Here is a 16,475-nt window from a genome sequence, read left to right as displayed (position 1 = left end):
TATAGAAACAAAAAAAATATACAATGTTTACATCAAGTTGAATTTGGCCAACAACTCTTACTCCGCATTTTGTTCGTATAATTTATTGGATAAAATTAAGATAAAATTAAGTATCCCCAGCTACTCAACTAGTTAAAGACTTTTAACTTCTATTTTCACCATGGATATGAATTATTCTTTGTTGATTATATATAACCTAAAATGATATCACATATGTTTCATTAATTGAAAATTTTAGAACATATTTTAACAAATTATAAAATGTCAATTATATAATTCCATAATATTGATATATCAAGTCACATTATATTCTACAGAATAAGAAAATATCTCTGATTTTTGTTCAAGTTCTCAGAACATTTGATATAGTATTTACATGACAATAATTTTAACTCAAATTCAACAATGAACTAAACAAGACACTCGTACAAAGGAAATAAAGAGCTGTTGCTTGTAAGTTTTAAGGAAGGAATACGCACACTGCCCATGGACTCATTCTCAATGTTCGTTGGAATTACCTGTTTTCGGCTTAACTATTTTTTTGAGTGAAAGTTTTCGGCTTAAATTTTGCATCAAAAGAAAGACCCATTTGACTATAAATAAATTCAATTTGCAAATTGCATGGGATGAAATGTCAACTTTATTTGTTTTGGAAAATTAAATATTCATTTAATACAATCTTATTTACACATTCCTCCACAGTTCTTACAAATCATCACTGAAGTATTCAATAGCCCATCACATTGTCCTTCTTGAGTCCGCACAGATCATCATATTATTCAACGAAACTAAATACAAAATCAAGAATTTTTTCCTGTTCAAGATCATCTAAGATGCCAATGTTGTCGGCGAGCAACTATCGACAACGCAAGCCAAGATGTCTCTGTAGTCCCTGGATATCTTGAAAGAGTCATAAACTTGTCCATCACTGCTCTTCTTGTACTCAAACAAGAGGTTAGAATGATCAGATGCTGTAAGTTTGACAAATCCAAAATCAATGTCTTTAAATATGCTCCATTTGGTGTTTATGGGGGCAAATTCTGTAAGTGCTGCTCCTCCTCCACCAACCACTACATGTATTGTCCCGTTCAGGTAGCCCTTGTAATTGTTTTTCTCTTTACTGGTACAAATATTCTGAATCAGCAAGAAAAGCTTCAGTTAATTCTGTCATGTCACAAAGTACTGATCATCTCATAATTTCAGATGCTTCAGGCCCATATGCGTGTGCAATGTGCAACTTTAATGTTACTTAGCTACTCCATCCAGTAAGCTCTAGTAACTACTTTCATGAGATTAAAGAAGTTAACTAAAGTTAGTTAAATTGTCATAAACTTTCACAATTTGCCATATTTATCCTTTAATTGGTAGTATAGTTCCATTGAGGGCTTTTTTCTTTGTGTTTTTTTTTGGGGGGGGGGGGGGACAAATCATTATTTAAGCTAGAAGAGCCAAGGGCATTTTTTAAAATGAATGATAAATGTTTCACCAGATTTTGGAAGGGGTTCTGAATTAAAGACTAATGGGTAGAGTCTTATAAAGAGGATTGGAGAGAGTATATTGTCGTACCTCGTAGATTGGGCATGTTCTTTCATAGCTATGGACATGTCCATACATGGCTATGTCAACCTTGTACTTTTGCCACAGTATTTGAAGGTCCTCCCTTCCCATTGGCTCCTCAAAAGAGCCTTCTTCTACATAAAAACTAGCAGAAGAATATCCCAGAACACGGTGAGCAAGAAATATCAACCATGGCTGCTTTTGTCTGTCAACTGATGCTAGGCAGTGCTCAATGAATTTGTACTGATCTGATCCTTTTCTCCAATCATGTTCTGTGTCCGCTATGCAGAACCTGAACATCCCATAGTCAACAGAGTACCTGACAAAAATGAGACCAATATCATTGAATTTAGTCCGACTTGCAGCAGAAGCAAATATCTCCAATTCTCTAGTGCATGTCTTGAAAATACAAATTTGATATCCAAATAGAATGCATATTGCCTTCAAATTACATCTACAAGGCATACAAGTGAATTTAACCAATCAACCATCACTTAACACAGCTGCAAGTGCAAAACATAGTAAAAAAGGTGGACGTTAAAATACACAGTAAATAACGTTGACGTTAAAATGTATAATACCAGAATTTTTCCCTGTTCTCAGCAGGAACATAAAACATAGTCTGAGACAATACACCACATTCTCCTCCAGAATCCATGTTGCCATAAAATGATCCACTTCCCGGCCAGTCACGCTCATGGTTGCCGCTGAAGCAACATAATAGAAGCAGTAAATAAAAGAAGTTGAAACCCTTAACGCATGCGTAGAATGGCAAAGGGTCCGGGTTCTCTCAGCGGCGCGTCCCTCAGCGTCTCTCAACGTCCCAATATCTACCATCACATTAATCTAAGAACTCACAATATGCCACATCATCAAGCTATTTAAAATTTAAAAAAAATCTAATTAATGCTACAAAATTGGTTTTTTAAAAAAATGAACTATTTTTTTGAAAAAAGAAATTTGAGAGCATCATCTAATTTCTTGGATCTATTTGTTTTAACTGTTGAGTTTAATAAGATTCAAATTAATATAAATTGAGTCAGATAAGATCATAAAAAGAGGTAAAGTTCTGACATCAAGTATTTTAATTAAAAATTTTAAAAAATAAAATACTTGATATAGTTTTGCCACTCTTTATGGTTCTCTCTGACTCGATCTGTACCAGATTAAATTTAGGTAAATCTTCCAGTTTAAGATGAATAAGTCCACAAAACTATATATAAATGTATGATGGTTAAGTTTTTTTATTCTTTATGATTATCTAGATAAATCTGGAGTCTGAACATTTCATAAATTTCTTAACTAAAATGAGTCAGGGGAAAAAAATTGGATATTCCATGGCAAAAATATCCTAGTTGAAATCTAGTAAAAAATTCTACACTATAATTGAGATTTATTTCAAATTTTTAATTTTTAATAGCATCATGATGTGGCATAATATGATCTGTGTTAGATTCATTTTAACGGCTGCGATTTGGACGCTGAGGGAAAAGCACGCTGAGAATATCCTCTTCCGAATGGCAAACCTGGCTATCATGTAAGGTACGGTTGATGCAATAGGCTCAATCTGTGAAGTGAATTGATCCCACTGTGAAATGTATCCATTTGCATAGCATAAATCACCAATGTGAAAGACTATATCGATGTCCTTCAAGTCACGAATGATTTGCTTTGTAGTGTTCAGGGATCCGGGCTGGAAATTGTTATATTCATTGGAACCATCAGCTTCCGCCTGCTTGTCGGAAAATCAAATTAAACCATTAGATAACAATAAACTGAATAACATCTTTTCTTGGAAAGAATATTGTAAGTGTGTCCATGTGCGTAGGCATATAATCTGTGGCATTCAACTAATATAAATGACATGTAAAAGAAGAAGAAAGAAGTGTGTCCTATCCTCATAGTGGAGCAAAAAATATTTGAGATCCCAACAACTAATTAATCTCATGCAAGCAAGCAACATACACTGAAATGGATTGTATTCAGATAAAACAATGAATTTCCACAGAGAAGAAAATGAAAAGGAAACAAAACCTTTCCCATGTCACCAAATATGACTACCCGTTGCAGTGAATTTTGCCCGGGGAAAGGAGGTGCTTTGAACTGGTATTCTTGACTCCACACAATTGTACCATTAAATAGTTTATGTCCGAGCCTGTATGTGTACCTGAAAAATAGGAAAAACGAAATTGTAAGTGTCATGTACAATGAACAGCTGCAAATAAATTCGCAATGTTATCATTCACACCATAAACCAGTGTTTGAGCTGCAGTTACAATCTACCAATAAAGATCTCGCTTTCTTACTAAAGCAAGTCAAGAAGGATGAAAGAATAGAAGTGGCGCAAGAGTTACTCAAAATCCCCAAGTTACTTCCATAACCATCAGTAAATGGATCTCATCAAAAAAATTTGAGTTATCTGAGTCATGTTCTGTTCATTTGATATCAATTTGTCTCAGCCATAATTTTGTGTTTTGAAAAGAAACATTCAATTTTTTGGTTTTGCTTACAAGTTACTATGATTTAACCGAAACACTGTAAACTAATATCTATGTTCCTCAGGTGGTAAGAGTGAGGTGGGGTGTGGGTAGAGGTAAAGTATAGCATTCCTTCTGTTGGGCCACAAATCCTTCAGAAAACTTGAATGTATGAATCCGGGGTCACGCCATCCCACAGTCCTTGCTGGGGCACCTATATAAGTATATATGTAGATCAATTAGATTTTTCACGCCATTTTCTGATTAGACCATCCCTTTCCTCTGAATATAAAGTGCATTCAGCTAGCTAGCTGTTGAAATGACTAAAAGAGTTAATCTATTTTTGGCGTTGCTTTATGCCATCAAAATAAAGATGGTTTGCCATCGCAAAAGAACATTTATCAGACTCTCAAACAAGCAAATATCACAAAGTTTATAATTGAATGGTGCATAAAAGAATTGCATACCACACATGGTATTACGATCGAAAGTCAGTGTCCCAGCCGGAGATGCCACACGGTTTCCACCTTCGACATCCCACTCAACAAAAGGTTCAGCCTCATTGATCCCATATCCACTCGTCCAAGTTACAGTTATCTGGTAAAAATGAGAATATGCATATAATTTTCCTGATAAACTGTCAGACATTCTTTATTCACTCATTGAGTCCCACATTCATATGCTAGTACCATTACAAAGAAAAACTTTGCATTCCAACTAGATGAACATTTGTTGCATCATAAGAGTAGATATTAAAATTAATAGAGATTATTCTTACCTCATTCCAGCTTTTCCCTTGTGCTAATCGTGGATATACCGGAGCATTTGGATTCGCAAAGGATATTTTGTTTGAAACTGCAACTACTCTGGGCTGTTAATAGAAGAAAGACAGAATTCATAATGCAATCAATACTTCCAGAACTCTCAAACATTATGTATACAATGAATTAACAAAGTAAAAGCAGGCAAACAAAAGGATTATTGTACAAAACCAATTCTGAACTAAGAAAGCGGAGAGGAGCATTCAATAAAGGTGGTCATATAGGGAAAATCTAAAGATGCATAAGCTTTTTTCGTATTATGGTTCAGACTTGTCAATCAAGGATTACAAAAATGCCACCATATCCAACAATAATTCAGAAAGGCAATGCTGAGTTTGAAGGTTCCAACAAGGAGGATGGACGGTGAGACCCCAACAGAGAAACTGAGACTTTAGCTTTAAACATGCTTTTACACAGAGCTATCATCGTTATGATGACCCAAAAAAAAAAAAAAAAATCCAAATTGATGATATTAAGAAATTTGTTAAGCGATCAGGCCCTTGAAAAAGGAGGGGGGGGAGGACAAGTTGCTATGCTTCCAAATACAGGTTTCACCAGTTTCAGCTATCCTTACAACCAAAATATAGTTGACTAGGTAAACAAGAAAATTATAAGGATGAATTTTTAACCATACATTTGACAAACCACCCGTAAACAAAGCAAAAGAGAAGTCCGATCTTTGATTAATCAGCTGAAGCTTCAACAAACCTTTTCCTGTGTATTCGTACTCCTTACTGGAGAAATTTGCATACTGAAACTGTAAAATAAGAAAGAGACAGTTTCATATCAAGCCTCACAAACCTTCTTCTATCAATAGTCAATCAAAGAAAGAAAGAAATAAAAAAGAGGGTCTTGAGCCACTTGAACCTTAATGGGCGCAGAACATAAGAATGGAGGACCTGCCATTCTGTTTTCCCCAGGACAGACAGAAGCACTGAACATTGGGAAATGTAATTCATTACAATTAATGCATCTACACTATAGATTGGTTATCCATGACTGGGATTAAACAAGGTCATGAATGATATGCAGTCTACCTGAAATTTGCTGGGGAAAATACTCCGATCCAATCATTACTTGATGGTTTGGGATTACTATATTCCAGTTTAACCCACTCGGTATTTTGCCCCTGACACAGTGAATTAAACAAAAATCCCAAATCAAATTTTGCAGCAAAATGGTAGATACCAAAGCATTAGAGATTAAATTAAAAAAAGAGAGTGATTAGTAAAATATCTATTAAAACTTTACCCTCAATCCAAGGAGATTGGGAGTGGCGCTTTGATATATGCATGCTCATCAAGAGCAAATATTGTCTCGTGAATGGCAATTTTAGAGAGAGGCTGGTGTTCATCGGACATTACTCCATGAAAGGTGGGGAGAACCGGAAGAAGCAAAGCCAGAAAGAGAAATGTTGACTTCTCGAACCAATCCATTGTCTGAAATGCAGAAAAACGCAAAGATTGCCTAAAATAAACATTGCACAGTTAAGAAAGGAGATACAAAGGATCAAACTTTACTCAACCCGCTAAAACCAATGACTATATGGATCATATATAACAGTTTATATGAGGGAAGATTTTCAATTTTGAAATGCTGGGAAAAAACCAGAGGCGGAAATTACCGACGGGAGAGAACAGAGTTGAAATGACAGACTCAGACTATGTATCAGAAGAAGAAACACAGCGGTATAGCAGAAACCTTGCTGACAGTGCTTATAATAGTTGCTGAATTAGGTTGTCAACTTCTCAAAGTTTGATCCTTTTTATTCCCTTCCCCCCCTTTCTCTATCTTTAGTTTACAGATAGAATCAGAGAGATAAGAATTCAAGCTTTGACATCAGCTTTTATTTCTACGCAGAAGATTCCCTGGAATCCCCTCAATATCTCCCGAGGACAGTCCACTTCTCTGATTTGTTATTTAGCTGCCGATGCTGATTTACCGGGACAGGCCATTGTGATTATTTATCGAGTCATTAATGAAAATATCGTATGAGGTCCGGGTTTTGCTGGGAGGTCCATGCTTTTTGAGTATAAAAAAAGCTATAAAGCACATGAGCGGGATCTAACAAAACCCTCGAATATTACTCAAAATAGGTATGCAACTCCAAGGCTACAGCACAGAAAAAATGAGTGGCATCGTACTGGCCAGGGGACTGGCTTCTGTCAGCTGCCGTCCGCTGCTTAAAACGACAGTTTTCATGTAGTAGAACAATGAGGTGTTAGAGTGTGTTTCATGAAACCAAAATCATGGTTTGAAGAATAGCTTTTGGAGAATAAATTTTGAGAAGAATAGATTTTGTAAAAAAGTGATTCTGAGAAGTGAGAGTGTTTGATAGTTGTTATCAGAAATACTTTTTATATATACAAATTACTAAAAAACATAAATTAATATGATATTATATAAAAGATAAATTTTATGATATATTTTAATTTAAAGGAATAAAATTGTTAATAATATTTTTTACCAACATAATTAATAATACATAAGATAATATAATTAATAAATAATTAAGATGTGTGTATATGTTTATAAGATATAAGGTTAAATATGTTTATAAAAAAATAATTGAGAAATGTTAAAGTCATATTATTGTTAAGATCTACTCTGACAGGCACAATCATCTCTCCAATTTGAGTCAGAAGCAGAATGAATTCACTTTTCCTGAAACCATAGTTTTGAAATCTAAAACCATGGTTTTAGCCCAAAACCATGGTTTCAGATTATTGACCAAAATTGATGATGTTTGGGTGACATTCATCAAACCATGGTTTTGTCTCCTAAACCATGATTTTGAGGGTCACCCAAACAAACCCTTAATCAGCACATTCTATTTTTGGGTCAGACAAGACTACCCGTGCCATTAGTGATAGCATGAAAATTAATTTTTCGTTATTTTCAAACGCTGAAATACTATTGATGAAATAATCAATTTTTTATAAGTCTTAGCTGATCAAAAAATTCGGCCAAAAATTATTATTTGAACTGTAAAATTTGCGTTATTAAGGTATTTATGTTTTATTGAACTTTTTTTTCCAACTTATAAGCAACATCCACAGTTTGGGTCCTTATTTAGGGGTCTTGTTTGGGTGATTATCTTTTCTTTTCTTTTTTACCGAAATTTGGATAATTATCATTATGATGGGATCTATACTCTCTAAACACAGATCTAACAATTCATATTTAAAATTTTTAACCGATAATTTTATTTGAAAAAACCACTTCATGAAAAACGGACAGTTAAAATATTATTATTATTTAAAATATTATACACAACAGATTAAACTTCAAAAAATAAAAATAAAAAAATTAAATCTAAACCATTCAAATGATAAGCATTCAAACTTTTTTCTTTTTAGTGCTCAGCATGACGATGAACATTAAGTACTATCATTCAAAATATGATTTGAATGGTTGAAATATAAAATTTTTAATTTCCAAATTTTTTTATGATTGATTATTTTTAAGAAGTATGAATTATAAGATTTTGATCATTCAAAGTCAAATCTAAATGAATTGCACAGCATCTAAGAATCACAATTTTAGTCTAAGTAAAAATTGAATAGTAACTTTTTGGCCGAAATATGTTTTTACTTCAGCTAAGACTTATAAAAAAATTGATTACTTCATCAATAGAGTAATGTCAGCGTTTAAAAGTGACAATTGCATTAAATTGCAAGGGCTTTTTTTAATTCCGCCAAGCATGGTCTAATTTTTAAATAACTAATATTCCTTAAATCCTAAATATAATACTCTTTTTGAAATGTAAGTCAAAAGGAGTATTATAACTATAGAGAAGTATTATATTTAGGACTAGAAGAATATATTATAAATATAATAGGCTCATTTAGAAGCTAATAGCAAAGTATAAACCACGTACAAGAATTTGTAAAGCATATATCTTCCATTGCCATAATTACGACATCATTTTAAAAAATCAATATAATAATATATTATTAATTATAAGCAGTATTAACATTAATATTTATTAATTTATAAAAAGTAGTTTAATATATTGTAAAAGTTTGAACTTGATTCCTGTTTTCATCACGCCCTTGTTACCACATTTTTGCTACCACTGTATGGGTAACATTTTTGTTGGGACTTGCAAGATAAATGACACCAAATGTTTCTTAAGACTTTTTTAAGTATGAAATGATAAATTTAAATTTTCTATCAATCAAGAGTATAATATATACCTGAATTACATGAAAAAAACACTTTTTGAAAGAAAAAAACTAGAACACGTTGACCAAAATTTCCCTCTAACAATCAAAGCCTGTTTTGTTTCTTGTTAATAAGGAGAAAAATTAATCTCTCAGTCCTTATAGTTCTAACTAGTTTTGAATTCGGTTTTTGAACTTTTTTTTTCTTTTTATTAGATCCTTTAAATTTTTTGGTTAAATTCATAGCTCCTTCCGATTAAAAACTTCTGTTAAAGGGGTGTGAGATGGTGTTCAACTGGAACTATTTTGTCAAAATGAGTTTTGACCAAGTATCGAGCTGGAAATTAAAATTAATATTTATTTATCATCTTTTTAATTGTATTAATAAATGGTTTAAAAGAATCTTTGTTGTCTTCTCATCACTTCAAAGACTAGATGCTGATGAAGTATATATATCTGCAAACACAAACAAGCACCACTATATTTCAAGAGGGGTATTGATTAGATTTCTACAAACGAAGAGTAAAGATAGGGTATAAAAGAAGAGATAGGGAAGATTAGGAATATAGTCGGAGAAATGAGGAATGTCTTCAAGTATAAAACCGACCTCGCCATCTATCCACAAAGAAACAGCCTCGCCATGGACAATCCTCATCCCCAAATCATTTGATCCCATTTTTCCAACTTGAGAAGATAGAAATGAAACAAGATCTGATGGTTTCTTTTCAAATTTTTGTGTTTTCTTTTAGTTCGACCTCAAATTGATACAATGTCGTATTTGGAGGGATGAAAGAGAAATGAGCGAGATGCCTTAGTATTAACAGTTATTAGATGGCAAGGGAGTATACTGTAGTTGAATTGTAGAATTGAATATTTGGAATATATTTGGGTTCCTTCCGCCGAAGACTTCGACGACACCAGAGGAATCTGTGTTGGTGAGGCCGGTGGCGGAAGGCGATGAAGTTTAAGTCGCTGGTGCTGTACTAGGACAAGACGGCAAAGGAGGACATGGTGATTCATAGCCATGTTGCAACGTTTGTGATCCAATTCCGACGATCCCGTTTGTGCTCTCATTCCACTCAAATTTTTTCGATCTGAAAGGAAGACGAAAGAAGAGACTGAGAGTTGGTGGGTACCAGTTTGGGCAATGGATAGTGAATTGAACACATTTTGGGAATGAAAGCAGGTGAGGGAGTGCGCATAGGCGTCGACGTTAGTACAAAATGTAGCTGGATGCTCAGCAAACTCCCTTAGACTATGCGACCCATAACAAGACTGGGTTGAAATCTAGTTGGATGGTTAGTCAAACTTTATCTGGACAAAATAATTCCAGCTGGACACCATTTCACCCCACTTTAACAGAAGTTTTAACGAAGGAGCTATGAATTTAACAAAAAAAAAAGGATCTAATTAAAAAAAAATTTTAAAGACATGATTCAAAACCAGTTAAAACTACAGGAACTAGGAGATTAGTTTTCTTTTCAAGTTAACAGGCATTAAACGGTGTGTCGTGACGCTCTAAACCCTAAGCCCTTATCTTCGTCTTGTGCTTGAAGCGCAGTGAAGGGAAGACTCGTGTCTACTTTCAACGCAACCTCTGAAGAAGAAGCCGATGATTCTTCACCGTTCCGCTTTGATGTTGCATCTCCAACTACCATCAGTTCGATGCCGTTTTTTCTCCCATTTCAAGCATACATACTCTTTCCTCTCCACTTCTTCGCCTTCTTTGGTTAAGGTTCCCTCCATTTCGCTTTCTCGTCCTCGCCAACGGCTATTCCGGGCGTTCGAGAGTACCGTGGTGGCGGTAGCAGATGCCAAAGGGAGAGACACATTCTTGGCGGAAGAAAATGTTTCGTGGAATTCACTTGGTCTGTCTGATGCCATTTCCCGAGCTCTCTCTAGTATTGGGCTCGATAGGCCATCTCTGGTCCAGGTCCGCTTCTTATCTCTCTCTTCATTAGCACGCATTTCCGCAGAGCCTCTTGTGTGACTGCTAAGATTTTGTATACCTTGTATATCAAAATCTGTGTTTTTCCCCTCTGTTGCGGTTGTGATTGTCATATGTATTGTGGAACTTAGCCTGTGTCCCCAGAGTGGAATTAAATAGCTACATGCTTCAGTACTGGTTAACTAGATCATGAATAGGAATCAGATATTTGATTTTTCTTGTTTTTGATAATACTGCGTCTGATGAGCACACTTCTTATCACTCTATGATTGTTTTCTTTGTGATTCAGGCTTCTTCTATACCATCTGTGCTCTCTGGAAAGGATGTGGTCATTGCAGCAGAGACTGGTAGCGGCAAAACACACAGTTACCTAGTTCCTCTAATAGATAGGCTTCGAGGTTCCAAAAACAATTCTGCAAGTACTGTCCATAATCATAAAGAGTCTCTCTCCGAATTTCTGCTCGTTCTGTGTCCAAATGTACAACTCTGTGAACAGGTAGTTCAAATGGCTAGCGGTATTTGTGGGGACAATGGTGCACCGATTGTTAGTGTGGCAGCCATTTGTGGTAGACAGGTACTGATGTTTGTGCAATTCACATTAGGTTATTTTGGCTTGCTAGTACATTACTCTGTCAGCAAGGTTGTGTTTATGCTAAGTCTTACCTTGTGAATTTGGTGTCTGGTTTACTTGACCAAGGGCTTTTTCTTACTCAGGGATGGCCAGTTCATGAACCAGATATCATTGTGACAACACCCGTTGCTCTTCTAAACTATGTTGAACAAAGCAGAAGCCGTCGAATGGAATTTATGCGTGGTGCTAAATATGTGGTACCTCTCCTTTATTGTGATCTTATTTAATATGTTAATCCAGACAGCATTTCAATTGAACCACAACTGTTATCATTTACATGCTTGTTCTTGGTAATTGGCAGGTATTTGATGAAGCTGATATGCTTCTGTGTGGGAGTTTCCAAAATAAAGTGATTCGTCTGATAAACTTGCTTCGTTTTGATGAAAAACTATTATCCCAATCAAAAGAACCAGTATCAGAGTTACCATTGGAGCTAGAATCTACCTCATCATCACACAGTGCTGTATATGGTGAACAGAAACAGCCTGCTATAGAAACCATCTCAGAAGGTGGGGATGATGATACCCATATGGTTGACACCAATAATGAAGCTGGTTCAATCAAAAGAAAAGACTGGAGGAGAGTGAGGAAAAATTATGAGCGTAGTAAGCAGTACATTTTTGTTGCAGCCACACTTCCTGTGAATGGGAAGAAAACAGCTGGAGCAATGTTAAAGCATATGTTTCCTGATGTCGAGTGGGTTAGTGGAAATTATCTTCATTGTCACAATCCAAGGTATTTCATTTTTTTTTAACCTTGTAATTCATTATAAATAGTGAATTTTTCATTTTTATTCCTTGCTACATAGCTGTTGTGATCAAATAGTGTGGATCTATTAATAGCTGCAGCATAAGTGGTTCTGTTGCTTGAATTTTTTTTTTTTTTTTTAATCGATGACAACAAGGTAAAGACGGATACATAAGAAGGAGATCTCGACTCATATAATATCCTAATCAATAGTACTAAGAGACGAATTCGAAAAACTGGTCTAATATCCTTGAGAATATTGAATTAATGTAACCTGTAATAAATGTAGATTTTCAGAGATAAGTTGTCTGTATTTATGTTGAAGACAAGGTAGAATTATCTCATGCGGTTTTACATTGCATGGCATACAGATCCAGTTATGTATTTCAATAAAGTTTAAGATAATGTAATATCATATTTTTCAAAAATCAATCAATTGAAATAAATCATAAGAATATGATATTTTTGCCCTTTTAAGCAATATTTTCATCCAATCATAATTAATCCAAATTAATCATAATTCATGCATTTAAGTCCAATAAATATGATAAAATCCTTAAATAAGATATGGAAAATCATGATAAAATAAGGACTCATCAATAATTTATCTAGTATTTTACTGAGGGGAAGAGGGAGATCAATAATGACATTCCCAAAGTAAGAAGGGAAGATGTGTGATTGCAATAGGTCAGAAATAGGATCCAAAAGTTTATAGAGGCATTTCTGTTAGTCTTTTGACCAAGTATGATTTCAGAGATATCGAGTTGCCCAAATTAAACAATTCACAAAATGCTCAACTTGTAGTATTTTCAATTGAAGTTCCTCTCTCAAATGGATATGATTTTTAAAGTCATGCGAGTATCTGCCTAGTGCAATGATAGGGCAAGGACACAGTTTGACTTAATGAAGACATTAGTCCTTAATGCTGTGCTTTCTTTGTTAGAAAGCCATGTGAAAAGCATGCATAACTGCGTCACTTTTTAACTTGTCAAATTTTGTCAAATCCAAGGTATCTTGGGCATATTGGCAAATAATATGATTGATTCATTTACGACTTAATATGTTTATATTTCTTTTCAATTTCAGACTGGAGCAGAGGTGGGTTAAAGTTACTGTTGACACACAGGTGGATGAACTCATACAGGCTGTGAGACAAGGTTTCAGTCAAGACTTGGATAGTTTTGGGGGCATTTCTCGAACAATGGTGTTTGCCAACACTGTTGAGGCTGTTGAAGCTGTGGCAAAGATATTGGACGGATCAAGGATTGGATGTTTACGCTATCATAAGGGTCGCACCTTGGATGAGAGAGCTAAGGCCTTAGTCGAATTCAGAGAGAAAGGTGGTGTTCTTGTATGTACTGATGCAGCTGCTCGTGGTGTTGATATCCCAAACGTCTCACATGTTATCCAGGTGCCTCTCTTTTTACTGCAGTACTGTGGCATTTGATTCTGCCAGCAGTTGGACCACCCCCCCCCCCGGGTGGGGGTATCAATAGGTCAATAATAGTAGGTTTTAGAGCGAACCAAATTAGGGAAGATCTGGTATTGAGAAGATGAAAGGCTTGAGCTCTCACCATGTGCAGGAACGGCAATGATCATAAAAATGGTTGGAGACTTTTATTGAAGATTTATAATTTGCTCAAAAGAGTGCCAACTCCCAAACCTGAAACATTATGAAATGCTCAATTTGAACATGCCAAAAGGCCATATAGGTTAGAAAGAAAGTCATTCTCAAACATAATGTTTCTGCCATGATCACATGTTAGCTCCTGAGATTTCGGTGGCAAAATGTTCAAGATCACCTATTTTTCAAGTGCAGTTTTTGTATTGTTCATCTGAATTGCCATCTTTCAAATTAAACTACTGATGCGCCTGATTCTTAGAAAAGATTGATCAAAGTCTTTAAAATAATTACTCTTAGGCCTTATGAAGCATGATTTGGATTTTGACGCTCCCACAACATGCTGATGACAACATCCGACAAGCTTCAGAAGTGCTACTTATAATAGACATGACACGTCTTGTATTTTCTCTGAATGGAGCTCATTATTTGGGAAGTTTAAATTTCAGTATGAGTATGCCAAACAATTTTGTTTTGCCATTTGTGTCAACTAAGCTACTACTTTGATGAAATCTTTTTCTGTTTAGTATGTTTTTACTTATAGGTATTCAACCTTGTGCGTCAATTTCAGGCAGATTTTGCTAGTTCTGCTGTAGACTTCTTGCATAGGGTTGGTAGAACTGGTCGAGCTGGTCAATTTGGACTTGTTACTAGCATGTACACTGAATCTAATAGGGAGCTTGTTGATGCGGTTCGCCGAGCAGGGGAACTTGGTCGACCTGTGGTAAATTTTGAACATCCTCCTCCCCCATCCCTCCTAAAAAAAAAAAAGAATTACATCCACCTTCTTTTTGGCTGTATTATTTGTAGTAACATTGAATCCTCTGCAGGGAGATCATGCATAGCTATCTACAAAGTGATTCAACCTAGCATTATTTTCAATCCATAAAACGGAGGGCTTGATCTGTAGACTGATTCATTGATTTCTAATACTGCAGGAGAGAGCATTTAGCAGGAAAAGAAGCTTCCGTAACAAGATCAAGAAGAGGGGTAAAGTTTAATATTTAGTTCCCCCAATTTTTTATTATCATGATTGTGCATTAACTTGTACACGGCAGGCAGCTACGGCTGTTCATGTCAAAGTTTGCAATAAAAACTTGAATGAGTCTTGGATAAGCATTTTCATCAACGACATGAAAACTAATGATTCCATTTATTAATGGTAACAGCGGCAAACCTAGTCAGAGATTCAGCCATTATTAAAGAGAGTGCAATGGCTTGAGAATACAAGGTTGCGTAGCTCTCATTCTAAAACAACGTTGGGGCCAGTTGGAAGCATACTAGCCACTTACATGACTCCAAGTGAAACGCGTTGGCATCTGCTATTCGATCCTACGATTTGTTGTGAATTGCCCAAGATCCTGAATCCACCCCATGTGAAACTTATCATCGCTGGTGCAAATTCTGGCAAGCCAGGTCCCTTTCTTTCAGCTTCAGTAATTTGCTAACCGAATTTTTTTTCCTTTTCATTATTTCTAAATGAGATTTACGCTACAAAGCAGGAGCAGGAGGACCTGTCAGATTAGTAGTTTTGATTGTATGTAAAATTGTATATACCCATGAATCAATAAGAGTTTGCGTACGCATTCTTTGTTCCCACCGTTGAGTAGGATTAGAGGACAAGGTTGGTGCGTATGAGCGGTGGGAGCTATTGCTCAAACCATTGATATAAACAATTATAAATACTTTTATGCAAGGGAAAATGATCAAAAAAATTAAAAATTTACTAAATCTTAAATTAGGTTTGGTAATAATATTTTATTTGGTGTTGACTATACTAAATTTACAAATAACAATAAATTTTTGTTAATATTTCTTATTTGACATGTGGTAATTTTCAACTTTTTTTTTCAATTTTTTTTATGTAGACTGAAATAAAATTTTTCTCATATATTTATCTTATAAGTTGTAAATCATGATTAAAATGTTGTCGTTGAAAGTTCTAATGGCTATTACAATCTAATTCTAACTTGTGTAACCCATGCCTATTTCCTGTCAAATCATTTCTCAACTTAATAAGAGTTTAAAGGAGACTACGTGACGTAAGTAATGAGTGATTGACTAGTCTTTGATTGTGGGTCTGCGAAGCCGTTGATGCTTCTGAATTCCACTTGTATCCGTCTCAATCTCCAAGTATCCGCCAGCAGCAATAAATTGTGTCGGGTTTTGACTTGCGAGCGGATGAATATCCCACGTAAATTAAAAGGCATTTGGATTGAAATCAAATCATAATTTTAAAAGTAATTATTTTATATACAAAGTAAATATATAGATAAATTTATTTTGATTTGCAGAAAAATATTTTAGAAAATATTTTTAAACAAATCGAAACACCTAAAAAGAATTGTTATGTTTTAGGCACAAGGATAGGTATCTTTCATGGAAGAAATCTGTTGAGTTTTCTCAGTTTTTCTGGGGAATAAAAACGGAACGTTCCTAAGATGTAATAATGATTATTGTATGTAAATTGAGTACGAGTTTTTTTCCTTTTTCCCGGAAGTTCAAAA

General features: G+C 35.0%; 2 protein-coding genes across 2 annotated transcripts; one reads left to right on the top strand and one right to left on the bottom strand.

Moving 5' to 3' along the window:
- Positions 1 to 673: 673 nt before the first annotated feature.
- LOC114713869 (probable inactive purple acid phosphatase 1) lies at positions 674 to 6,722 on the bottom strand. Its single transcript, XM_028898543.1, is given in 14 exon segments — positions 674 to 1,134; positions 1,567 to 1,876; positions 2,139 to 2,264; positions 3,084 to 3,289; positions 3,592 to 3,724; positions 4,167 to 4,248; positions 4,502 to 4,631; positions 4,813 to 4,905; positions 5,490 to 5,612; positions 5,723 to 5,789; positions 5,893 to 5,984; positions 6,107 to 6,136; positions 6,139 to 6,294; positions 6,480 to 6,722. Coding segments are annotated over 13 exon segments (1,851 nt in total). The 5' UTR covers positions 6,292 to 6,294; positions 6,480 to 6,722; the 3' UTR covers positions 674 to 828.
- A 3,764-nt stretch (positions 6,723 to 10,486) lies between these two features.
- LOC114713871 (DEAD-box ATP-dependent RNA helicase 22) lies at positions 10,487 to 15,664 on the top strand. Its single transcript, XM_028898545.1, has 8 exons — positions 10,487 to 10,954; positions 11,259 to 11,543; positions 11,684 to 11,797; positions 11,902 to 12,335; positions 13,434 to 13,758; positions 14,540 to 14,692; positions 14,907 to 14,958; positions 15,138 to 15,664. Exons 1-8 carry the CDS (start codon positions 10,634 to 10,636, stop codon positions 15,188 to 15,190), a joined length of 1,737 nt encoding a protein of 578 aa, XP_028754378.1. The 5' UTR covers positions 10,487 to 10,633; the 3' UTR covers positions 15,191 to 15,664.
- Positions 15,665 to 16,475: the final 811 nt, after the last annotated feature.

Source organism: Neltuma alba, unplaced genomic scaffold, assembly GCF_004799145.2.
Source record: "Neltuma alba isolate B1F8T4 unplaced genomic scaffold, ASM479914v2 tig00011477_pilon, whole genome shotgun sequence".
NCBI classification, from domain to species: Eukaryota; Viridiplantae; Streptophyta; class Magnoliopsida; order Fabales; family Fabaceae; genus Neltuma; species Neltuma alba.
This window is presented reverse-complemented; position numbering and strand designations above follow the sequence as displayed.

Coding starts and splice junctions, on each gene's coding strand:
- LOC114713871 (XM_028898545.1), top strand. CDS start 10,634: ATGATTCTTCACCGTTCCGCTTTGATGTTGCATCTCCAACTACCATCA. Junction 10,955..11,258: donor ATAGGCCATCTCTGGTCCAG/GTCCGCTTCTTA, acceptor TTTGTGATTCAG/GCTTCTTCTATACCATCTGT. Junction 14,693..14,906: donor GGGAACTTGGTCGACCTGTG/GTAAATTTTGAA, acceptor CTAATACTGCAG/GAGAGAGCATTTAGCAGGAA.